This window comes from Oncorhynchus gorbuscha, linkage group LG19 (assembly GCF_021184085.1).
Source record: "Oncorhynchus gorbuscha isolate QuinsamMale2020 ecotype Even-year linkage group LG19, OgorEven_v1.0, whole genome shotgun sequence".
NCBI classification, from domain to species: Eukaryota; Metazoa; Chordata; class Actinopteri; order Salmoniformes; family Salmonidae; genus Oncorhynchus; species Oncorhynchus gorbuscha.
The window spans coordinates 46,292,131-46,319,450 of record NC_060191.1 but is presented as its reverse complement, the minus strand read 5'-3'; the positions used below and the strand labels follow the sequence as shown (position 1 = coordinate 46,319,450).

Below are 27,320 nucleotides of genomic sequence, written 5' to 3'. Positions count from 1 at the left end.
TCCATGCTGCCTGCGCTGTCACAAATGCACTACTTTTGATAAGCGCTCTGGAATAAGGAAAAAGGGGCATTTGTGAGAAAACAGGGTTTAGTCAGAGTTAATGAGGCAGGATGGCCATTAACAGCCCAGGACTCTGCTCTGGGACATGCCTACAGAGCCAGCATGACCACCTCCATTTCTGTTGAATGGCAGTCAGTCTGTCTGTGCTCTCCTGGCTGTGTGTTTGTCCAGTGAAACTTGGCTGTGAGGAAGCATGCAGCAGGAGCTTTACATAGCTCTTTCACCTGTACACTGCTGTAACATTGGTACAGCAACACCCTCTAATAACAAAAGGCTACTTTATGCCTCTTTACAGAGGATTCAACTACAGTGTGTGACTCAGTAATCAAAGAGCAATAAGAGAGAGACAGAGAGAGAGAGAGAGAGAGCAGAGAGTGAGAGAGAGAGAGAGAGAGAGAGGAGCAGAGAGAGAGAGAGAGAGAGAGAGAGAGGGAGAGAGAGAGAGAGAGAGAGAGGAGCAGAGAGTGAGAGAGAGACAGAGAGAGATTGAATTGAGAGCGAGAGAGTGAGAGAGAGAGAGAGAGAGAGAGAGAGAGAGAGAGAGAGAGAGAGAGAGAGAGAGAGAGAGAGAGAGAGAGAGAGAGAGAGAGAGCAGAGAGAGAGTGAGAGAGAGACAGAGAGAGAGATTGAATTGAGAGCGAGAGAGTGAGAGAGAGACAGGGAGAGAGATTGCATTGAGAGAGCGAGAGAGAGAGAGAGAGAGAGAGAGAGAGAGAGAGAGAGAGAGAGAGAGAGAGAGAGAGAGAGAGAGAGAGAGAGAGAGAGAGAGAGAGCAGAGAGTGAGAGAGAGACAGAGAGAGAGATTGAATTGAGAGCGAGAGAGTGAGAGAGACAGGGAGAGAGATTGCATTGAGAGAGCGAGAGAGAGAGAGAGAGAGAGAGAGAGAGAGAGAGAGAGAGAGAGAGAGAGAGAGAGAGAGAGAGAGAGAGAGAGAGAGAGTAATCTGGTGGGACTCCTTGGTGAGATCACCTACTGCTCACCTCTTGGCTACAGCACAGTGGGACTATATGATTACAGACATGGGCCCTTTCTCTCTGCACCCATTCACTGTTAAGCCACTAACACCTCTGTCTGATCACAGCCAAATTACGTTGTTCCTCAAAAGAACAGACATGGAAACAACCACACATTCACAGCCCAGTAAGCTGTACAACATCAGAAATTCATACAGATGGGCCCAAAACAGCACAGAAGAATACCAGAAAGCAACCAGTAACCAAAATAGAGATGGATACCACATTCACTCACAGTAAATATGGCATCAATCTACAACATCAAACGGCAAAAGAAGCACAACTTAAATTGCTAAAAAACAAAACAAAGAAGACCACAGATGACAACTGGTTTGAGTCAGATTGTAAAATCCAACCAAAAGCACAGAGACCCAAATAATGGTGAATTACGCCTTCATCAAAACTCTATAAATGTACACTCAGAACAAAAAAAGCACAGTACAACAACAAGCAGCTGACACTAATTGAGGCGTCCAGAAACACAAACAACTTCTGCCATAATTTGAAATAACAAAAAAAATCTAAACAAGAGGAATTAGTGATACAAAATGGTGACATATGGACAACCCATTTTAAAACACTCTACAACACCGTTCAAATTGACACAAACGCAGAACAGCGCCAAATTCATGAGAAGTTGAATGGATTAGAAAAAGCTATAAAGGACAATAGAAATCCATTGGACTCCCCATTTACTGACCAGGAGCTCTATAAGAAACTTCAGGCCCTCAAATTTAAAAAATCAATGCGGACCTGATGGCATCCTAAATGAGATGCTCAAACTCACTAGTGCAAAATGTCAATTGGCTTTATTAAAACTGCTTAATTTGATCCTGAGTGTAGGTTACTGTCCTGACATCTGGAATCAAGGACTCATAACCCCAATTTTTAAGAACAGAGACAAATGTGACCCTAACAACTACAGAGGCATTTGTGTGAACAGTAACCTGGGAAAGATGTTCTGTAGTATTATACATTTAAACTTCCTTTATAGCACAATGTTTTGATTGAATTTGGCTTGTATTGTTTATAGCACAATACAAGCCAAATTAGATTTATACCAAAACATCGCACGGCTGATCATATTTACACCCTACATACCCTGATAGATAAACATGTCCACCAAAATAATACCAACATGTATGCTTATGACCTGACGTTGGCCTGTTGGGGGAGGTTTATAACCCCCATAAATACCTTTCCCCTTTTTCCTCTCTCTACTCTACCGATGTGACTATTGAAAATCCCTTTGTTAACATGGAGAGTCTGGTAACATCAAAAGGATGGAAACTGAACCATATTTCGGTAATCCAACCAGTTGTAAATATGCGTTGGTACTTAATTAATATGTTGTCACATCAGTTGGCATCTGAGACATTATTACTGATGAAAGGATGACATAAACTGTATCTGGGAAAGTCTACACATTCCAGTTATCAGATTCACATGGAATTGTTGTGCAATTTAAACGTTTAAATATGAACCTATTTGTGAAAAGATTAAATATAATTTTAGCTTCTTAATGAGAGTTTACTCTGAAGATAACAGCTCTATAAACAGTATTTTGTGGTGCCCCGACTTTCTAGTTAATTACAAGTACCTGATTAGCTTAATCAGGTAATATTAATTACAGAGAAATTATTTTATAGACTAGCATGTCATATCACTTAATCCGGCATAGCCAAAAAACCTGAAACCCCACCTCTTTAAGGAATACCTAGGATAGGTTAAGTAATCCCTCTCACCCTACCCCCCCTAAGTCTTAGATGCACTATTGTTAAGTGACTGTCCCACTGGATGTCATAAGGTGAATGCACCAATTTGTAAGTCGCTCTGGATAAGAGCGTCTGCTAAATGACTTAAATGTAAATGTAAATGTAATGTAAATGTAAACACAACACTTGCTTCATTGACTTCCAAAAAGCATTTGATTCTATTTGGCATACAGGACTGTTCTACAAAGTTTTTGGTGTAGGGGGTAAAACATATGACATAATAAAATGAATGTATACTGGCAATACATGCAGCATCAAAATTGGCAAGAAAGATTGGCAAGAAAGGAAGAAAATTCTTTAACCAGGGTCGGGGCCTTCACCAGGGTTGCAATCTGAGCCCTGTACTCCTCAATATTGACATTAGATTTGGCCACTATTCTAGAAAAATACTCAGCCCCTGGTGTTAGTCGCCACAATTCAGAGTTTAAATGCCTGCTCTTCGCAGATGACCTATGCCTGCTATCACCCTTAGACCATGGCCTACAGCAGAGTCTGGACCTGCTAGAGCAGTACTGCCAGACCTGGGTCCTGGCAGTAAACCCCAAAAATACGAAATAATTCATTCTGAATTCTGCATGCAGAGACCAATCAACCTGCACATGTGTCCTCTACTGTATGCTTATTGTTATTGTTCATTGTATGGTTATTTTGACCTGTCACGTTCTGACCATAGTTCTGTTATTTTATTCTTTGTTTTAGTATGGTCAGGGCGTGAGTTGGGGTGGGCAGTCTGTTTGTTTTTCTATGTTGGTTTTTGTGTTCGGCCTAGTATGGTTCTCAATCAGAGGCAGGTGTCGTTAGTTGTCTCTGATTGAAAATCATACTTAGGTAGCCTGGGTTTCACTTTTGGTTTGTGGGTGTTTGTTTCCGTGTGAGTGTTTGTTGCCACGCGGTACTGTTTCGGTTTTCGTTCATGTTCACGTTTATAGTTTTGTATTTCATAGTGTTCAGTTTATGTCTTAAAATAAATGATATGGACACTTACCACGCTGCGCATTGGTCCTCCAATCCTTCTCACTACTCCTCCTCAGAAGAGGAGGAGGAATGCCGTTACATGACCCTTGGTTATTGTTGTTACTGATGCCCCGTTGACAATTTTGATTCTCATTATTTTCATATTGTAAATATCCAAAGAAAGCTTTGGAAATATGTACTGTACGTTGTCACGTCATGCCAATAAAGCAAATTGAATTTAATTGAGAGATGGAGAGAGAGAGAGAATTCAGAGAGAGAGAGAGAATTCAGAGAGAGAGAGAGAATTCAGAGATAGAGAGAGAATTCAGAGAGAGAGAGAGAATTCAGAGATAGAGAGAGATTACACAGATCCACAAAGAATTTGAAAACAGACCAATTTTGCTAAACTTCCATATCTACTGGGTGAAATTCCACAGTGTACCATCACAGCAGCAATATTTGTGACCTGTTGCCACGAGAGAAGGGCAACCAGTGAAGAACAAACACCATTGTAAATACAACCCATATTTATGCTTATTTGTTTTATCTTGTGACCTTAAACCATTTGTACATTGTTAAAACACTAGATATATATAATTTGACATTTGTAATGTCTTTATTGTTTTGAAACTTCTATATGTGTAATGTTTACTGTTAATTTGTATTGTTTATTTCACTTTTGTATATTATCTACCTCACTTGCTTTGGCAATGTTAACACGTTTCCCATGCCAATAAAGCCCTTGAATTGAATTGAATTGAATTGAATTGAATTGAGAGAGAGAATTCAGAGATAGAGAGAGATATAGATTAAATTCAGAAAGAGATTGAATTCAGAGAGAGAGACAGAGAGAAAGATTGAATTGAGAGAGAGAGACAGAGAGAAAGATTGATAGAGAGAGAAAGAGAGAGAGAGAGAGATAGATAGATAGAGAGAGAGAGAATTCAGAGATTGAGAGAGAATTCAGAGATAGAGAGAGAAAGAGATTGAATTCAGAAAGAGATTGAATTCAGAAAGAGATTGAATTCAGAAAGAGATTGAATTCAGTGAGAGACAGAGATAGATTGAATTGAGAGAGATAGTGTTATGCAGGTGAATGAGGACCCAAAAGCGACTTGGCGAAAACAGAGTCTTTAATCCAGTTTAAGGAAATAGCAATACTCCTAGACAAATCGGAGCGGTAAATAAAGCATAAAAACAATTTCACTCGTAATCACGAGAACTGACTGGAGACTCGATAATAAACTGCAGGTTGCCTCGGGAAGGCACTTGACCGTAGCAGACTCAGACACCTGCTCACCACGCAGCATCTGAGGGAAACACGACACGACAGGGCGATACAAAGACACAGCACGGTGAACAATATACAAGGATCCGACAGGACAGAAAAGGAAAACAAGGGGAGAAATAGGGACTCTAATCAGGGGAAAAGATAGGGAACAGGTGTGGGAAGACTAAATGATTGATTAGGGGAATAGGAACAGCTGGGAGCAGGAACGGAACGATAGAGAGAAGAGAGAGAGGAAGGGAGAGAGAAAAAGGGGAACGAACCTAAAAAGACCAGCAGGGGGAAAACGAACAGAAGGAAAAGCAAAATGACAAGACAATATAAGACAAAACATGACAGATAGGGGGGAGAGAGAATTGAGAGAGAAGAGAGAGAGAGAAAGAGAGAGACAGAGATAATTGAGAGAGAGAGAGAGAGAGACAGAGAGAGCGATTGAATTGAAAGAGACAGAGAGAGAGGGGGAGAGAGAGATGGGGAGAGAGAATGGTGGGAGAGAGAGAGAGAGAGAGAGGGGGAGATGGAAAGGAGAGAGAGATGGAGACAAAGAGAGAGAAAGAGAGAAATAAAGAGAAAAGAGAAAGAGGGGAGAGAGTGAGAGATAAAGACATGAAAGAGAGAGAGAGACACAGACAGGAAAATACAGACATTTGTATGTTCTGTGATTCATGTTTAATACTCTGGCTCCCACACTTTATCTTGCTAGACAAACATATGAAATCTATCCTTCACAAAACATTATCAATCCACCCCCTTTCCTCCTCTTCTGTTCCGTCTCTTTCTCTTAGTGTGTGTGAGTGTCCGTGCATAAGCGTGTGTGTATGCATATGTGCGTGTGCGTGTGTGGGGAGGGGGCGGGTTGGGTTCAGTGCTAATAGAAGCCAGGTGGTGCAGACAGTAAATGGGTTCCCATGGATTATAGTGGCTAACAGAGCCATTACATGCCATGTCATTCTTGTCTTGTTAAACAGTGAAGATAGCCATGTTAGCTTGGCTTGCCAGTTACACTCTCTCTCTTCATTTAACTTTGTAGGCCTTTGAGTGGTCACTCCTGTTACTACAATCCTGAAATTAACAGTCTATTACAGTCTAGTATGATATGAAATGTACATACTTTAGCAGCAGGCATCATCATGATGTGTGTGTGTGTGTGTGTGTGTGTGTGTGTGTGTGTACTCTCTAACCCCTAACCCGTCATCTAAACCCACATACTCACCACATGTTGCTCCTCTGGAAAAATTGAAAAGCATCTTGGGAATATATGGCCGGGAAATGTATAGTGCTTGAGTGAGATGGGCCTGTAAGAGTGAGGCGAGGGAGAGACTGGGCCGTGAGAGTTCCCTGGTGCGTCTTGTTTCCATTAGGTTGGGAATGTTATCCCCTGACTGTTGAGGGGGTGTGGCCTGGGATCTCATCATCCAATCACAGAGCAGAATCAGCTTCTCCACATCTGGGATTTTCTCACTGCGCCGATCTGACAACATTCCACACATACACATGCACCCATCCACGCACACACACACACACACACACACACACACACACACACACACACACACACACACACACACACACACACACACACACACACACACACACACACACACACACACACACACACACACACACACACACACACACACACACACACACACACACACACACACACACACACACACACACCCACGCACACACACACACACACATGCACCCACGCACCCACGCACACACACACACATAATGTAAACATGCGAGAGGGAGAGATAGAGATAGATGGAGAAAGAACGAGAGAGAGAGAGAGAGAGATGGAGATGGAGAAAGAGAGAGAGCATGTTTCTCAACGAGATGAGGAGTGGTTTGAGTGGCTTGTCCAAAACAAACATTCAGCATTCAGAGAGTCAGAGAGGAGATTATTGATATTTCCTCACTCTGCACCTCCCTCCCCCTTATCTCTCTCTCTCTGGCATGGGAAACATATGTTAAATATTGCCATAGCAAGTGAAGCAGATAATATACAAAAGTGAAATAAACAATAGAAAATGAACAGTAAACATTACACTCATAGAAGTTCCAAAAGAGTAATACATGTTATGTATATATACAGTGTTGTAACGATGTACAAATGGTTAAAGTACAAAAGGGAAAATCAATAAACATAATAATGGGCTGTATTTACAATGGTATTTGTTCTTCACTGGTTGCCCTTTTCTTGCGGCAACAGGTCACAAATCTTGCTGCTGTGATGGCACACTGTGGTATTTCACCCAGTAGATTTGGGAGTTTATCAAAATCGGGTTTGTTTTCAAATTCTTTGTGTATCTATGTAATCTGAGGGAAATATGTGTCTCTAATATTGCCATACATTTGGCAGGAGGTTAGGAAGTGCAGCTCAATTTCCACCTCATTTTGTGGGCAGTGTGCACATAGCCTGTCTTCTCTTGAGAGCTAGGTCTGCCTACAGTGGCCTTTCTCAATAGCAAGGCTATGCTCACTGAGTCTGTACATAGTCAAAGCTTTCCTTAGGTTTGGGTCAGTAACTGTGGTCAGGTATTCTGCCACTGTGTACTCTCTGTTTAGGGCCACATAGCATTGTAGTTTGCTCTGTTTTTTGTTAATTCTTTCCAATGTGTCAAGTAATAATATTTTTGTTTTCTCATGATATGGTTGGGTCTAAATGTGTTGCTGTCCTGGGGCTCTGTGGGGTGGGTTTGTGAACAGAGCCCCAGGACCAGCTTGCTTAGGGAACTCTTCTCCATGTTCATCTCTCTGTAGGTGAAGGCTTTGTTATGGAAGGTTTGGGAATCGCTTCGTTTTTGGTGGTTGTAGAATTGAACGGCTCTTCTGGATTTTGATAATTAGCGGGTATCGGCCTAATTCTGCTCTGCGTGCATTATTTGGTGTTTTACGCTGTACACGGAGGATAGTTTTGCAGAATTCTGCATGCAGAGTCTTCATTTGGTGTTTGTCCCATTTTGTGAATTCTTGGTTGGTGAGCAGACCCCAGACCTCACAACCATAAAGGGCAATGGGTTCTATAACTGATTCAAGTATTTTACCTACCTAATTGGTATGTCAAATTTTTATGTTCCATTTGATGGCATAGAATGCCCTTCTTGCCTTGTCTCAGATCGTTACAGCTTTGTGGAAGTTACCTGTGGCGCTGATGTTTAGGCCAAGGTATATATAGTTTTTAGTGTGCTCTAGGGTAACGTTGTGCTCTAGGGTAACGTTGTGCTCTAGGGTAACGTTGTGCTCTAGGGTAACGTTGTGCTCTAGGGCAACGTTGTGCTGTAGGGTAACGTTGTGCTCTAGTGTAACGTTGTGCTCTAGGGTAACGTTGTGCTCTAGGGTAACGTTGTGCTCTAGGGTAACGTTGTGCTGTAGGGTAATGTTGTGCTGTAGGGTAACGTTGTGCTCTAGGGCAACGTTGTGCTCTAGGGTAACGTTGTGCTCTAGGGTAACGTTGTGCTCTAGGGTAACGTTGTGCTGTAGGGCAACGTTGTGCTCTAGGGTAACGTTGTGCTCTAGGGTAACGTTGTGCTGTAGGGTAACGTTGTGCTCTAGGGTAACGTTGTGCTCTAGGGTAATGTTGTGCTCTAGGGTAACGTTGTGCTGTAGGGTAACGTTGTGCTGTAGGGTAACGTTGTGCTCTAGGGTAACATTGTGTTCTAGGGTAACGTTGTGCTGTAGGGTAACGTTGTGCTGTAGGGTAACGTTGTGCTCTAGGGTAACGTTGTGCTGTAGGGTAACGTTGTGCTGTAGGGTAACGTTGTGCTGTAGGGTAACGTTGTGCTGTAGGATAACGTTGTGCTCTAGGGTAACGTCGTGCTCTAGGGTAACGTTGTCCTCTAGGGTAACGTTGTGCTCTAGGGTAACGTTGTGCTGTAGGATAACGTTGTGCTCTAGGGTAACGTTGTGCTGTAGGGTAACATTGTGCTCTAGGGTAACGTTGTGCTGTAGGATAACGTTGTGCTCTAGGGTAACGTTGTGCTGTAGGGTAACGTTGTGCTCTAGGGTAACGTTGTGCTCTAGGGTAACGTTGTCCTCTAGGGTAACGTTGTCCTCTAGGGTAACGTTGTGCTCTAGGGTAACGTTGTCCTCTAGGGTAACATTGTGCTCTAGGGTAACGTTGTGCTGTAGGATAACGTTGTGCTCTAGGGTAACGTTGTGCTGTAGGGTAACGTTGTGCTCTAGGGTAACGTTGTCCTCTAGGGTAACGTTGTCTAGATGGAATTTGTATTGGTGGTCCTGGCACCTGGACCTTTTTTGGAACATCATTATTTGTGTCTTACTGAGATTTACTGTCAGGGCCCAGGTCTAACAGAATCTGTGCAGAAGATCTAGCTGCTGCTGTAGGCCCTCCTTGGTTGGTGACAGAAGCACCAGATCATCAGCAAACAGTAGACATTTGACTACAGATTCTAGTAGGGTCTGTCTGTCTGTCCGTCCGTCCGTCCGTCCGTTCGTCCGTCCGTCCCGTCTGTCTCAGTCTAGCCATAATCTTCTACAGAGATAACAACAGCCTTTGTTCTGGCTGGTAGAGGGTTTCATAATCAGGGTTGGGGTCAATTCAGTGTGTGTACTCGTGTGTGTGTGTGTTCCTTCAGGCATTCTGCCCAATGGGGCATGGACAAGTGGAGCTGAAAATAGCAACAAGCAGGTCACCGCTGAGGAGTTCCATGCATAGCATAGTTATTAGCCTTTATAGAGAGAGCAGCAGTGTGTTGTTCAGTAAGATATAGCCTGGTGCTGACCCTGCAGTGTGTTGTTCTCCAGTAAGATATAGCCTGGTGCTGACCCTGCAGTATGTTGTTCTCCAGTAAGATATAGCCTGGTGCTGACCCTCCAGTGTGTTGTTCTCCAGTAAGATATAGCCTGGTGCTGACCCTCCAGTGTGTTGTTCTCCAGTAAGATATAGCCTGGTGCTGACCCTGCAGTGTGTTGTTCTCCAGTAAGATATAGCCTGGTGCTGACCCTCCAGTGTGTTGTTCTCCAGTAAGATATAGCCTGGTGCTGACCCTCCAGTGTGTTGTTCTCCAGTAAGTTATAGCCTGGTGCTGACCCTGCAGTATGTTGTTCTCCAGTAAGATATAGACTGGTGCTGACCCTCCAGTGTGTTGTTCTCCAGTAAGACATAGCCTGGTGCTGACCCTCCAGTGTGTTGTTCTCCAGTAAGATATAGCCTGGTGCTGACCCTCCAGTGTGTTGTTCTCCAGTAAGATATAGCCTGGTGCTGACCCTGCAGTATGTTGTTCTCCAGTAAGATATAGCCTGGTGCTGACCCTCCAGTGTGTTGTTCTCCAGTAAGATATTGCCTGATGCTGACCCTCCAGTGTGTTGTTCTCCAGTAAGATATAGCCTGGTGCTGACCCTCCAGTGTGTTGTTCTCCAGTAAGATATAGCCTGGTGCTGACCCTCCAGTGTGTTGTTCTCCAGTAAGATATAGCCTGGTGCTGACCCTCCAGTGTGTTGTTCTCCAGTAAGATATAGCCTGGTGCTGACCCTCCAGTGTGTTGTTCTCCAGTAAGATATAGCCTGGTGCTGACCCTCCAGTGTGTTGTTCTCCAGTAAGATATAGCCTGGTGCTGACCCTCCAGTGTGTTGTTCTCCAGTAAGATATAGCCTGGTGCTGACCCTCCAGTGTGTTGTTCTCCAGTAAGATATAGCCTGGTGCTGACCCTCCAGTGTGTTGTTCTCCAGTAAGATATAGCCTGGTGCTGACCCTCCAGTGTGTTGTTCTCCAGTAAGATATAGCCTGGTGCTGACCCTCCAGTGTGTTGTTCTCCAGTAAGATATAGCCTGGTGCTGACCCTCCAGTGTGTTGTTCTCCAGTAAGATATAGCCTGGTGCTGACCCTCCAGTGTGTTGTTCTCCAGTAAGATATAGCCTGGTGCTGACCCTCCAGTGTGTTGTTCTCCAGTAAGATATAGCCTGGTGCTGACCCTCCAGTGTGTTGTTCTCCAGTAAGATATAGCCTGGTGCTGACCCTGTGGTGTAAATCACCAGCCTGAACCCTATTCCAGGGAAGAGCAATGAGCGGTGAATGTCCTGGTGGAAATTAAGTAATGTTATCCCAGCTGGACGCGGAGAGGGAGAGAGTGAGGGAGAGAGTGAGGGAGAGAGTGAGGGGGAGAGGGAGAGGGGGAGAGAGAGGGGGAGAGAGAGGGGGAGAGAGGGAGAGACAGAGAGGGAGAGATAGGGAGAGGGAGATAGGGAGAGGGAGGAGAGAGAGGGGGAGATAGGGAGAGAGAGAGAGAGAGAGAGAGGGAAATAGAGGGAAGAGTTAGGGAGAGAGGGGGGTGTGGGAGGGGGGGGGGGGTTACAGCACAGTTCAGGTCAGGAGGCAGGACTATCTATTATAGAAGCTGTCTGTCAGTGTCCAGCTGGTCCTTGTGTATTATAGATCTGAGAGAATTATATTACTGCATAACTGTCTGCTGAAGTTCAGCTAGGTTGACATTATAAGGCTCAGGTCAAACATGGGCTGAACAGGGAATAAGACAGATATTGCATTTCTTCTACACTGTCTACTTCTACTCATGGCACCTTGATTTTCTCGATAAAGCATTTTTTACTTTTATAGATGAAAAATGTTGAGTAGGCTACTGCAGACTGAACCGGTTGTTGTCACAATAATATCTGGAGTTGAACTTATTATGATATTGACACAGCAAAGTCACTATGATGTCTGGTGTGATATTGACACAGCAAAGTCACTATGATGTCTGGTGTGATATTGACACTGCAAAGTCACTATGATGTCTGGTGTGATATTGACACAGCAAAGTCACTATGATGTCTGGTGTGATATTGACACAGCAAAGTCACTATGATGTCTGGTGTGATATTGACACTGCAAAGTCACTATGATGTCTGGTGTGATATTGACACAGCAAAGTCACTATGATGTCTGGTGTGATATTGACACAACAAAGTCACTATGATGTCTGGTGTGATATTGACACAACAAAGTCACTATGATGTCTGGTGTGATATTGACACTGCAAAGTCACTATGATGTCTGGTGTGATATTGACACAACAAAGTCACTATGATGTCTGGTGTGATATTGACACAGCAAAGTCACTATGATGTCTGGTGTGATATTGACACAACAAAGTCACTATGATGTCTGGTGTGATATTGACACAACAAAGTCACTATGATGTCTGGTGTGATATTGACACAACAAAGTCACTATGATGTCTGGTGTGATATTGACACAACAAAGTCACTATGATGTCTGGTGTGATATTGACACAGCAAAGTCACTATGATGTCTGGTGTGATATTGACACAGCAAAGTCACTATGATGTCTGGTGTGATATTGACACAGCAAAGTCACTATGATGTCTGGTGTGATATTGACACTGCAAAGTCACTATGATGTCTGGTGTGATATTGACACAACAAAGTCACTATGATGTCTGGTGTGATATTGACACAACAAAGTCACTATGATGTCTGGTGTGATATTGACACAACAAAGTCACTATGATGTCTGGTGTGATATTGACACAACAAAGTCACTATGATGTCTGGTGTGATATTGACACAACAAAGTCACTATGATGTCTGGTGTGATATTGACACAACAAAGTCACTATGATGTCTGGTGTGATATTGACACAACAAAGTCACTATGATGTCTGGTGTGATATTGACACAACAAAGTCACTATGATGTCTGGTGTGATATTGACACAGCAAAGTCACTATGATGTCTGGTGTGATATTGACACAGCAAAGTCACTATGATGTCTGGTGTGATATTGACACAGCAAAGTCACTATGATGTCTGGTGACACTGCAAAGTCACTATGATGTCTGGTGTGATATTGACACAACAAAGTCACTATGATGTCTGGTGTGATATTGACACAACAAAGTCACTATGATGTCTGGTGTGATATTGACACAACAAAGTCACTATGATGTCTGGTGTGATATTGACACAACAAAGTCACTATGATGTCTGGTGTGATATTGACACAACAAAGTCACTATGATGTCTGGTGTGATATTGACACAACAAAGTCACTATGATGTCTGGTGTGATATTGACACAACAAAGTCACTATGATGTCTGGTGTGATATTGACACAGCAAAGTCACTATGATGTCTGGTGTGATATTGACACAGCAAAGTCACTATGATGTCTGGTGTGATATTGACACTGCAAAGTCACTATGATGTCTGGTGTGATATTGACACTGCAAAGTCACTATGATGTCTGGTGTGATATTGACACAACAAAGTCACTATGATGTCTGGTGTGATATTGACACAGCAAAGTCACTATGATGTCTGGTGTGATATTGACACAGCAAAGTCACTATGATGTCTGGTGTGATATTGACACAGCAAAGTCACTATGATGTCTGGTGTGATATTGACACAGCAAAGTCACTATGATGTCTGGTGTGATATTGACACAGCAAAGTCACTATGATGTCTGGTGTGATATTGACACTGCAAAGTCACTATGATGTCTGGTGTGATATTGACACAACAAAGTCACTATGATGTCTGGTGTGATATTGACACAACAAAGTCACTATGATGTCTGGTGTGATATTGACACAACAAAGTCACTATGATGTCTGGTGTGATATTGACACAACAAAGTCACTATGATGTCTGGTGTGATATTGACACAACAAAGTCACAAGGCTTAACTTTCCTCTCCTTCAGGGGGGTTTGACCTCTGATAAGTTTGTGTATTAGAAAGAAAAATACACTTCATTTTAACTCACTTTTCTTTTTAACATAAAACCCAACATCTCTATAAATCAATTTTGATGTAGCCCTAATTTCACATTTTCTGAAACATTCCATGTTTATTACTTCTTATTCACAAGAGTGAAAGCTCTGTATAGTGTAGTGAAAGTGAGTGTAGCCTGGTGAGTGAGAGGGAAGAAGGGAGGGAGGGAAGTGGAGGGGTGAAAGAGAGCAGCTAGAGTAGTCTATCTGTGAGTATAGACTGACCGTCACCGTGGTGGAAACTTCAAACACCACACATCTGGTCCTCGCTTTGTCCGGCACCGGGCTGAAATATCGTTTAATTGAAGGACTTGGCAAAGAAGGATACTTTATACAGAACAGGTATCTGTTCTTCGGTCAAATGTATGGCTGGTTAATTAATGGTTACACTCTACTCTGCGACTGTAACTCAGTCCTAATCAGATGAAGACGCATCGGCGCGAGCGCAGTGGTGGTCCACTCAGAGGAAAGACGCAATAACGGGTTCATGAGGATCGGGATTTGTTTTATTATGATGGACACACGGATTTACTATGACAACTAAGCGCAAATCGATGAAACTGAAGCTGCGGCGGTGTTTCAGTGAGACGCTGCGCGGTTCCACGTCGAAAGCCTGGGATCTACTATGGAAAAATGTCAGGGATCGAAGAATCGCAGGTCAGTCTTCACAAAGTATCGGTGTCGTATTGAATACACACTATATTTATTCGATATGTATTTATTCTGTTAGAAAATAGCCATTCTTAACTTTATTACATGAAAACCAGATAGAGTCCAGCATATAACTGTTTTCCAACATGATACGTAGAATGTATGCACATATGACTGTAAGTCGCTTTGGATAAAAGCGTCTGCTAAATGGCATATATTATTATTATTATTATTATGATTTTATTAAACAAGTAGCTTAAATAAGCCCACTAAGTTACAAACTTGGCTGTAGTTAATGTTCTAATCAATCAAGTGAATGTTGAAGGGGCAATCAGCAGTTGCTACATCCATTTTTGGACGTATACATGAATGATATGTAACCCTACCCATTGATTCTTGAAGAGTATATCTTTTAAATGCCTCATGAGTTTAGTTCAACCGTCATACCCCATCAGAACCCAAAATATAAACTTGTTTTACTGCAATGTCTGACAGTTAATGTAAACAAAAACGATGTAGCCTCAAAACATGGTTACAACTATAATTGTGATATCATGGATGCTCATTCCTTGAATCCATAACTCTGTCTATGAATTTGAATGGTTGTCCAGCCCCATCAGTCAGCTTTTTTAACGAAACAGGTACGCGGAAAACGCTTGGTTATTGTTCCTAGTGCTGATTGCTGCTTTAAACTATACGTCGTGCCGCTAATTGGTGGATTGACCTAAGGCAGCCCAAATCTGATATTTTTCCCAAGAATTGGTCTTTTGACTTTTCACATCAGATCTTTTTCAGAGCTGATCTGATTGGTCAAAAGACCAATTAGTGAAAAAAAATCAGAATTGAGCTGTCTGTGTAAACGCAGCCTGTATGCACAGAATACATTCTGCACAGTTGTCCTCATAATTCTTCTTCTACAGTAATCATACCCATTAACACGTGTTCACCAGGTGTACTTACCTTAGTTTTACATGTGACTTACCTTGCTCTTATTTATTTATTTTTTTAAGATATTCTAATTTACAATAATAATTATAAATTACCAAACCAATTTGCAATACAATTTTACTTTTTATTCACTGCTGGTTGGTTATAAGGATTGATTTGGATTGAAAGAAAAACAATATCACAATATATGTGAATAATGTTCTCACATGTAGCACCAAAGCAAGACCCATTATTATCCCAATGTGACTTTGTGCTAAGCCTGTAGTAGAAGATGTATGAAACGGTGGGCTAGAGACCAGACCCCCTACTGCCCCTGCCACTGAAGGCTATACTTAATGGTTAGAAGTGTTTCCTGGATTAGTTTGCCTCATAATTCAAATGTGCAGAATATGCATCCCAAATACAATTCACTGTATATAGACTGTATTATTATTGACTGTATGTTTGTTTATTCCATGTGTAACTCAGTGTTGTTGTTTATGTCACACTGCTTTGCTTTATCTTGGCTAGGTCGCAGTTATAAATAAGAACTTGTTCTCAACTAACCTACCTGGTTAAATAAAGGTGAAATAAATGTAAAAAATTATTCCCTTTATAGTGCACAACTTTTGACCAGGGCCCATAAGGCTCTGGTAAAAAGTAGTGCACTATACAGGGAATAGGATGCCATTTGGGACACATCCACTGATAGTTATTTCCTTCAGGTACCTTTCTGCCAGAGATTTAAAATACAGCTGGAGCTGCTTGCTGGGAGAATGATATTGTATTTTCAAAAGAGCTGCTGAATCATGGTCTGTGTGTGTAGGGAGCCCAGTACACCACTAGGGGGTGCCAGTCAAATTATCCATACAGCAGGACAGTAGTCGAGTAGGTCGAGTAGGTATTTCAGTATTATAATGATGTTATGATGTTATGTGATAGATGTTGACCTCAACTGTCCCAGGAGACTGTAATTGAATCAGATTGGTGCCAGTTATGTCTTCTTATTGCAATAATATGGGCCGGTTTCCTGGACACAGTCCTGGACTATATAGCACTTTCAATTTTGATTTTCCATTGAGTTTGTTTTTTAGTCCAGGACGAGGCTTAATCTGTGTTGCAAATTTTATTGCAACACTGTAGGGGATGTACAGTGCCTTCGGAAAGTATTCAGACCCCTTGACTTTTTCCACATTTTGTTATGTTAAGCCTTATTCTAAAATGAATTAAGTAAAACAAATCCTCAGCAATCTACACAACACCCCATAATGACGAAGTGAAAACAGGTTTTTAGCATTTTTTTGCAAATGTATAAAACATAAAAAGCATAAATACCTTATTTACATAAGTATTCAGACCCTTTGCTATCAGTTGCATCATTGATCATCCTTGAGATGTTTCTACAACTTAATTGGAGTCCACTTGTGGTAAATTCAATTGATTGGACATGATTTGGAAAGGCACACACCTGTCTATATAAGGTCCCACAGTTGACAGTGCATGTCAGAGCAAAAACTAAGCCATGAGGTCAAAGGAATTGTCCGTAGAGGTCAGAGACAGGATTGTGTTGAGGCACAGATCTGGGGAAGGGTACCAAAAAATGTCTGTAGCATTGAAGGTCCCAAAGAACACAGTGGCCTCCATCATTCTTAAATGGAAAAAGTTTGGAACCACCAAGAATCTTCCTAGAGCTGGCCACATGGCAAAACTGATCACGGGCCTTGGTCAGGGAAGTGACCAAGAATCCGATGGTCACTCTGACAGAGCTCTTGAGTTCCTCTGTGGAGATGGGAGAGCCTTCCAGAAGGACAACCACCTCTGCAGCACTCCACCAATCAGGTCTTTATGGTAGAGTGGTCAGATGGAAGCCTCAGTAAAAAAGCACATGACAGCACGCTTGGAGTTTGCCAAAAGGCACCTAAAGACTAAAGCCTCTCAGACCATGAGAAACAAGATACTCTGGTCTGATGAAAGATTGAACTCTTTGGCCTGAATGCAAAGCGTCACGTCTGGAGGAAACCTGGCACCATCCCTACGGTGAAGCATGGTGGTGGCAGCATTATGTGGTAGGGATATTTTTCAGCATCATGGACTGGGAGACTAGTCAGGATCGAGGGAAATATGAACGGAGCAAAGTACAGAGAGATCTTTGATGAAAATCTGATCCAGAGCGCTCAGGACCTCAGACCGGGGCGAAGGTTCACAACAAGACAACAACCCTAAGCACACAGCCAAGCCAACGCAGGAGTCGCTTCGGGACAAGTCTCTGAATGTCCTTGAGTGGCCCAGCCAGAGCCCGGACTTGAACCCGATCAAATATCTCTGGAGAAACCTGAAAATAGCTGTGCAGCGATGCTTCTGATCCAACCTGACAGCTTGAGAGGATCTGCAAAGAAGAATTGGAGAAACTCCCCAAATACAGGTGTGCCAAGCTTGTAGCATCATACCCAAAAAGACTCAAGGCTGTAATCGCTGCCAAAGGTGCTTCAACAAAGTACTGAGTAAAGGGTGTGAATACTTTTGTAAATGTTGATATTTCAGTTTTTATTTTTAATAAATGAGTAAATTTTGCTTTGACATTACTGGGTATTGTGTGTAGATTGATGAGGAAAAAATAGAATTGAATCAATTTTAGAATAAGGCTGTAACGTAACAAAATGTGGAAAAAGTAAAGGGGTCTGAATACTTTCTGAATGCACTGCACAGTATGTGATCAACCTTCACAATATTGTCTCTGTCTTGTTTTAGCAACATGTCTGTCGGGTCTCTGTGTATGTAATGTTGTTTAAATCCTGTCAGTCCATCTCAGCTGTGGAGTACTGAAACACCTCTCGAGTTTAACTGACTTTAGAGTCCTGTGGCTGCATTGTTGCTTTGTTGTTGCTGCGTTGTTTGAAAGGTTGACACATGAATCCAACATTCTATTCCATATTTGTATACTGGTGATATGCCATGATGCCATGTATCTGGCAGCCCATCCATTGGACCGACTACTAGCCTTGGCCTGCTGTCTGTTTAGAAGCACTCTAAACAATCAGGGACTGTTTATGGGCTGGGCTGGGCTGCTGACTGTCTGACCTGTGTGTGCAAGCGTCGATCAGACTTGGCTGGCTGGTGTTCTATTGCTTCTAACTGTCATAATGAGTCATCATTTTAACACATATATTACATTTTTATGAGACCATTAAGTAACAGCACCTCTTTGGAAATGGTCTGGTCCTATGACCAGGTTGTCCTATGCCTGTAGGTTGTGTTTTCACTGAGGAGTAATTTTGACAGCTATTACAGAAACAATAGTTACATGTCCTATAATCCAGCTCCATGAGAAGACCTGGCTGACATTGAGGGATAGAGTCTCTATTCAGCTGGCACCTGCTCTAGAACATGTGCTTGGTGTGAATAAGAGACTCCCAGCCAAGACTGTCCTCAAAGTGAAAGCACCTGCTACAGTCATATTGGTCCTACGATTTCTCTCTTTGAAATGTCTTCAGTTTTTACAATCAAACAGGACATTCCTACTGCAGCCCAGCATTATACCCAGTCGAACAGGTTGTTTTTTGGATCATGGGGTGGAATTCATCCGTCATTCTGAAGCTACCTCAGGACAGGAGCCAGACCAAAGCCAGAGTCATGCAGGGCTACCATCGTTTCTCTCTGAGTAACTCCCCACTTCATACCAGACCAGAGCCTAAACATTTACCCAGTTGCTTCTGATCAGTCCTGAATCCAACCACCTAATAATACTATCTCCAACCCTGGTTCCAACCACCTAGTAATACTATCTCCAACCCTGGTTCCAGCCATCTAGTAATACTATCTCCAACCCTGGTTCCAACCACCTAGTAATACTATCTCCAACCCTGGTTCCAGCCATCTAGTAATACTATCTCCAACCCTGGTTCCAACCACCTAGTAATACTATCTCCAACCCTGGTTCCAACCACCTAGTAATGCTATCTCCAACCCTGGTTCCATCCACCTAGTAATACTATCTCCAACCCTTCCAGCCATCTAGTAATGCTATCTCCAACCCTTGTTCCATCCACCTAGTAATACTATCTCCAACCCTGGTTCCAGCCATCTAGTAATGCTATCTCCAACCCTTGTTCCATCCACCTAGTAATACTATGTCCAACCCTGGTTCCAACCTAGTAATACCACCTAGTAATACTATCTCCAACCCTGGTTCCATCCACCTAGTAATACTATCTCCAACCCTTGGTTCCAACCACCCACCTAGTAATGTAATACTATCTCCAACCCTAGGTTCCAACCACCTAGTAATACTATCTCCAACCATGGTTCCATCCCTACTACCTGTTGGGATAAATAATAAAAATGTATTATAGCAGATAGCAACACATAGCACCACATAGCACCTAGCAACACATAGCACCTAGCAACACATAGCACCTAGCAACACATAGCACCTAGCAACACATAGCACCTAGCAACACATAGCACCTAGCACCAAAGAGCACATAGCATCACAACGCTCAGACTACAGGAATGATCAGAGCAGTGCAGCCACCCAACACACCAGAGACAGGGACATCCACCCCCTCACTTCCATGAACTAACACCCTTAGTTTGTGTGTGTGTGTGTGTGTGATTAACAGTAGAGTCAACACATGAAATCATTTGCACAATGTCACAGCACCACCCAATACCTGAACAAACAGTTTAGCCACAGTACCACAGTATAACAGCTCCTGGTGTGTGTTTGTGTGTGCATGAAAGCATATAGAGAGTTGTGGGGCTCTGAAGTGAAGGGAGCTGTGGGTGAATGGTGGTCTTTGTTGCCCAGGGAGGGTCCTGCCAGCCAGAGGGACAGGGGCTGTTTGACTGTTTGCCTGCATCCCAAATGGCACCACCCTATTCCCTATATAGTGCACTACTTTTGACCAGAGCACTATAGGGAATAGGGTGTTATTTGGGCAGGGTTTGGGAGTAACGGATTACATGTAATCTGTTACATGTAAGGGATTACAAAACCGGTAACTGTAATCTGTTACACTCCCAGCATAAGTATTGTAATCAGATTACAGATAACCTTTGAATAACTAGATGATTACTTCGAGGATTAATTTAAATTCAGAAAAACACTTTGACACTTTTCTCAATAACATTGAAATCAGCATTGAAAAAAGGCGGAAGTTTAAGTTTGTTCCACCTGAGCGAGTCTGACAACAAATCAGAGACCACTATGATGACACACCAAATGTGTTTGATGGATCGCTGGAAAAGAGCAAGAATAGGCTTTTGTGGGCTACAGTCCAAGCTATGTCTTCCAATAGTGCGACTGCAGTCGGCATCCAAAGATTATCCAACTTGAATAAACACTTGGAGGTAAGGATGACATCAGTGGTGTACTCTACGACGATACGGATATCACTTACTATTGATATCTACATAGCGCATTGATGTGAATCACATTGCTGCTCTCTCATTTAGCTATTTGCGCCTTACAGATTGTGGTTGTTGTGGATGGCTGTTCACAAATCTAAATGTGTATTTGAACCCAATAATGTTTGAATTCAAGAAGTTTAAGTTGCTTATCAATCATTGTTTTTCAAACCAGTGGACAGCCAGTGGAAAATGCGCTCTTGCAACAGCTGCATATTGCGGATCCCAGCCTATGGAATAAAAATTGGCCGTTTATTGCTCAATCTAATTCATGCCGATAAAAACAATTAAATTCCTAGGCCTTTTAAAATGATAAACTTGAATTAGCTAACACAACGTGCCATTGGAACACAGGAGTGATGGTTGCTGATAATGAGCCTCTGTACACCTATGTAGATATTTCATTAAAAATCTGCGGTTTCCAGCTGCAAGTCATTTACAACATTAACACTGTATTTCTGATCAATTTTATGTTATTTTAATGGACATTTTTTTTTGCTTTACTTTAGATAAGGACATTTCTAAGTGACACCAACATTTTTGAACGGCAGTGTAGATTTTTGTCTTCTTCTGTAACGGTATGAAGGAGAAGAGGACCAAGGTGCAGCGTGGTTTGTGTCCATATCTTTTAATAAAGAACTTAAACACTGAACAATAAACCAACAACAGAAAACAGTTCTGGCTGGTGCAGACACACAACAGAAAACAGTTCTGGCTGGTGCAGACACACAACAGAAAACAGTTCTGGCTGGTGCAGACACACAACAGAAAACAGTTCTGGCTGGTGCAGACACACAACAGAAAACAGTTCTGGCTGGTGCAGACACACAACAGAAAACAGTTCTGGCTGGTGCAGACACACAACAGAAAACAGTTCTGGCTGGTGCAGACACACAACAGAAAACAGTTCTGGCTGGTGCAGACACACAACAGAAAACAGTTCTGGCTGGTGCAGACACACAACAGAAAACAGTTCTGGCTGGTGCAGACACACAACAAGACCATGGTGCTTGCCTACGGAGCTGTGAGGGGAACGGCACCTCAGTACCTCCAGGCTCTGATCAGGCCCTACACCCAAACAAGGGCATTGCGTTCATCCACCTCTGGCCTGCTCGCCTCCCTACCACTGAGGAAGTACAGCTCCCGCTCAGCCCAGTCAAAACTGTTCGCTGCGCTGGCCCCCCAATGGTGGAACAAACTCCCTCACGACGCCAGGACAGCGGAGTCAATCACCACCTTCCGGAGACACCTGAAACCCCACCTCTTTAAGGAATACCTAGGATAGGATAAGTAATCCCTCTCACCCCCCCCCTTTAAGATTTAGATGCACTATTGTTAAGTGACTGTTCCACTGGATGTCATAAGGTGAATGCACCAATTTGTAAGTCGCTCTGGATAAGAGCGTCTGCTAAATGACTTAAATGTAAATGTAATGTAAATGTAAACAACAGAAAACAGTTCTGGCTGGTGCAGACACACAACAGAAAACAGTTCTGTCTGGTGCAGACACACAACAGAAAACAGTTCTGGCTGGTGAAGACACACAACAGAAAACAGTTCTGGCTGGTGCAGACACACAACAGAAAACAGTTCTGGCTGGTGCAGACACAACAGAAAACAGAAAATGATCACCCACCCAACACAATAAAAAATAGGCTCCTTAAATATGGTTCTCAATCAGGGACAACGATTGACAGCTGCCTCTGATTGAGAACTATACCAGGCCAAACACAGAAATAGCAAATCATAGAAAAACTAACATAGACAACCCACCCAACTCACGCCCTGACCATACTAAAACAAAGACATAACAAAAGAACGAAGGTCAGAACGTGGTCAGAACGTGACATTGAATGTAATCAAATTACGTTACTGAGTTTGGGTAATCCAAAGTTACATTACTGATGACAATTTTGGATAGATAACTAGTAACTGTAACGGATTACATTTAGAAAGTAACCTACCCAACCCTGTATTTGTGAGGCACCCTTTGCCTCTTTAGCTTGGTGGTGTGCCCTCTAGCAGCGCCAGTCCCATGTGGAGCCCTGTGCTGCTGGACACAGGCAGGCTGTATGTTGAGAGGGGTGACAGCACCAGAATGGCCCGCTGAGACTGGGTGGGTCTGCTCTGTTTGCAAGGATGTGGACTCTGTTTTAAATGTGAATGATCACTTCTGTTGTTCCATCCTGTTCCAAACTCAACATACTACTGGAATGTTATCAAGTTTCAAGATCTACTTTGATTATTATTTAGTTTAGACTTCACTATTGCCAACTGCTGTAACACGGTTCGTCTGAGGAAGAAGGAGTAGACCAAAGTGCAGCGTGTTCATATTTCCTTTCATTAACTGAACACTAAATACAAGAGAATAAATGAAAACCGAAACAGTCCCGTATGGTGCAAACACTGAAACGGAAAACAACTACCCACAAACACCAGGTGGGAACAGGCTACCTAAATATGGTTCTCAATCAGAGACAACGATTGACAGCTGCCTCTGATTGGGAACCATACCAAGCCAAACACATAGAACTATAACACACAGAACAAAACATAGAATGCCCACCCCAACTCACGCCCTGACCAAACTAAAATAGAGACATAAAGAAGGAACTAAGGTCAGGACGTGACAACTGTATCTTATCATCATATCTCAATCTCAAATTCTAGAGGCTGTAATGTTGTGGCAGTAGCATGGCTGTTTTAATGAACCGGAAAGCTTACTGGGGTCTGTATTAACCAGTTGATATTCATTATAATCCCGGTGTTTAGGCTCAATGGTTTCTTCTTCACAAGGTGCCACAGGCTTCCTGCCCTGTTGAACACCACTGTGAATGGAGACGGGCTGAGAGTGGTGTTAGAGAATGGTTGTGGGCGGGGGCCTGGGGGTGGAGAGGGGGTTGTTGGGGAATGGTGAGTTTGGGGAGAAGAGATTAGCATTCTCCCTCTCGTTCATCTCTCTCCTTCTTTTTACTCTCTTCATTCTTTCAATTCAATTCAATTCAAGGGGCTTTATTGGCATGGGAAACATATGTTAACATTGCCAAAGCAAGTAAGGTAGATACTATTCAAAAGTGAAAACATTCCACTCACATAAGTTCCAAAAGAATAAAGACATTACAAATGTCATATTATGTATATATACAGTGTTGTAACGATGTACAAATGGTTAAAGTACAAAAGGGAAAATAAATAAGCATAAATATGTGTTGTATTTACAATGGTGTTTGTTCTTCACTGGTTGCCCTATTCTTGTGGCAACAGGTCACAAATATTGCTGCTGTGTTGGCACACTGTGGTATTTCACCCAGTAGATGTGGGAGTTTATCAAAATCTGGTTTGTTTTCAAATTCTGTGTAATCTGAGGGAAATATATGTCTCTAATATGGTCACACATTGGTGCAGGAGGTTAGGAAGTGCAGCTCAGTTTCCACCTCATTTTGTGGGCAGTGTGCACATAGCCTGTCTTCTCTTGAGAGCTAGGTCTGCCTACAGCGGCCTTTCTCAATAGCAAGGCTATGCTCACTGAGTCTGTACATAGTCAAAGCTTTCCTTAGGTTTGGGTCAGTCACAGTGGACATGTATTCTGCCACTGTGTACTCTCTGTGAAGGCCCAAATAGCATTCTAGTTTACTGTTTAATTGTTCATTCATTCCAATGTATCAAGTCATTATCTTTTTGTTTTCTCATGACTTGATTGGGTCTAACTGTGTTGCTGTCCTGGGGCTCTGTGGGGTGTGTTTGTGTTTTGTGAACAGAGCCCCAGGACCAGCTTGCTTAGGGAACTCTTCTCCATGTTCATCTCTCTGTAGGTGATGGCTTTGTTATGGAAGGTTTGGGAATCGCTTCGTTTTTGGTGATTGTAGAATTGAACGGCTCTTTTCTGGATTTTGATAATTAGCGGGTATCGGCCTCTCTCTCTCTCTCTTTCGCAGTCTCTCTCTCTTTCTCCCGGGTATCGGCCTAATTCTGCTCTGCGTGCATTATTTGGTGTTCTTTCTCCTCTGTCTTTTACCTGAGTCCATTTGTCAGCGTGGTAGAGAGACTCCCATCTCCCGAGTAAACTTGTAGGTCATCATTGTAAATAAGAATGAGTTTTTAACTGACTTGCCTAGTTAAATAAAGGTTAAATGTAAAAAACTAATTTACTTGCCACTTGTGTGCAAGTCCACACTCCACAGCGGAGGATTGTTTTGGGCAGGGAGGGTCCTAACAATACTGTTTTTCTAAGCCCTCCCATGTCCTCCTCCCTGTCTCATCCTCCTCCCTCAGTCAGTTCACAGGCTTTCTTCTGGTATTTATATTTCCCTCCAGGCCCGCGTTCAGGAGTTCAGTCGGTTCCTCTCCCTCTCTCACACAGACAGACACTGAATAGAGCTCAGCAAGGTGGGCAGGACTCTAAGTACTGATCTGCCACTGGCTGCTGTCCGGTCACCTGACCTGGAGAGGTGTAGCTGGCACTCCTCCTCCCTCCCCTCTAGCCTCTCAGCTCTCCTTCCGAGCCCCAGACATTCAGATCAGAGGCCAGTGTAGTGTGTGTGTGTGTGTGTGTGCAAGTCTAGCAGTGCCAGTGCTGCAGTAGCAGTCATGTACAGGGATCTGTCTGACAGTCACTCTGAGTCCCAGGGACCAGACAGTGAGTGTCTGGGCAGCAGTATGAGTCAGGACAGCCAGGATTGTCTGGGCAGTATGACCCAAGAGAGCCAGGATATCTACCTAAGGATGGACCACCATCACCGTCGCTCCGGATACCGCCTGGGACGCATAATTGCCCGGCAACAGCTGCTCCGGAGGATAGCTGGAGGTAGGAGGAGGAATGGTAGCTCTAGTCCAGGGTGTTGTATGTGGCTTGCTGACACAGCCTTAAGCAGCAGCAAGCCTCACCTGATGCCCTGGACTAGAGCTAGTTGAGTGGATACTGTAGTAGGAGTGGTGGTGGAAACTCACTCTAAGTGTGTAAGGACATGGCAAGGTGCTGGACTCAGTCATGGAGTAACTCTGGTGTTGCTTAACTTAATAACACTTTTAGCAAGCTGTGTAAAGGGTGACTAATATTGTTGTTCTAGACTAGCATACCACAGTGTTCCTACATTCCAGAGGGTTAATTTTGTGGACTATTCCCTAAGTATGTAACATACCTGGGCTGTGTCATTCGCTGAATTGTTGTTTTGATCCTAACTACGATATGCAAGTCAAGACAGCTCAGAACACCACAGTAGGCGTGTGTTGGGAGCATGACAAGCTATCAGCCCCACCTGATCCTTGATACAGTAGGTAACCTACAGTGCCTTAAGAAAGTATTCACACTCCTTGACGTTGTCCACATTTTGTTGTGTTACAGCCCGAATGAATTAAATGTAGATTTTGTGTTACTGGCCTACACACAATACTCCATAATGTCAAATTGGAATCAGACATTTTTACAAAATAATTAAAAATGAAAAGCTGAAATGTCTTGAGTCAATAAGTATTCAACCCCTTTGTTAATGCAAACCTAAATAAGTTTAAGAGTAAACATGTGCTTAACAAGTCACATAATAAGTTGCAATAATAGTGTCTAACATGATTTTTGACTCATCTCTGTACCCCACATATACAATTATCTGTAAGGTCCCTCAGTCGAGCAATGAATTTCAAACACAGATTCAACCACAAAGACCAGGGAGCGTTTCCAATGCCTTGCAAAAAAGCAGACATTGAATATTATCTCTTTGAGCATGGTGAAGTTATTAATTACACTTTGGATGACGTATCAATACACCTAATCACTACAAGAGAGGAAGGAAACCACTAGGATTTCACCATGAAGCCAATGGTGACTTTAAAACAATGACAAAGTTTAATGGCTGTGATAAGAGAAAACTGAGGATGGATCAACAACATTGTAGCTACTCCACAATACTAACTTAATTGACAGAGTGAAAAGAAGGAAGCCTGTATAGATTACAAATATACCAAAACACACATCCTGTTTGCAATAAGGCACTGAAGTAAAACTGCAAAATAATGTGGCAAGGAAATTAACTTTATGTCCTGAACAGACAGTGTTATGTTTGGGGCAAATCCAACACATCACTGAGTACCACTCTTCAAATTTTTAAGCATGTTGGTGGCTGCATTGTATTATGGGTATGCTTGTCATTGGCAAGGACTGGGGAGTTTATTACAATAATAAGAAATGGAGTAGCGCTAAGCAAAGGCAAAATACTAGAGGTAAACCTGGTTCATGCTTCTTTCCAACAGAGACTGAGAGACAAAGTTACCTTTCAGCAGGAGCACAAGTCCACATTTACACAGGAGTTGCTTACCAAGACGACATTGAATGTTCCTGAGTGGCCTGGCTACAGGTTTGACTTAAATCGGCCAAGGCAGCAGCTACTCTTCTTGTGGTCCAAACACATTAAGGCACTTACATTACATGTAAAACGAAATATAAAATAGTACATCATATAACATTATTACACAACGACATATCTACAATACA

The 27,320-nt window shown here is 42.7% G+C and overlaps 1 protein-coding gene across 3 annotated transcripts in view; it reads left to right on the top strand.

The window, feature by feature from the left end:
• Positions 1-27,320, top strand: part of LOC124005020 (stAR-related lipid transfer protein 13-like) — a 129,258-nt gene that overhangs the window by 45,538 nt on the left and 56,400 nt on the right. The window contains exon 1 of one of the 3 annotated variants that reach the window (XM_046313857.1): positions 14,086-14,509. The exons of 1 other annotated variant lie outside the window; for it this stretch is intronic. In XM_046313857.1, the coding sequence (XP_046169813.1) occupies positions 14,386-14,509 (124 nt within the window). In that variant the 5' untranslated portion in view covers positions 14,086-14,385. Of the gene's footprint in view, positions 1-14,085; positions 14,510-25,359; positions 25,641-27,320 lie in introns of those variants that run through there. One more of the 3 variants, XM_046313856.1, reaches the window with a different exon arrangement.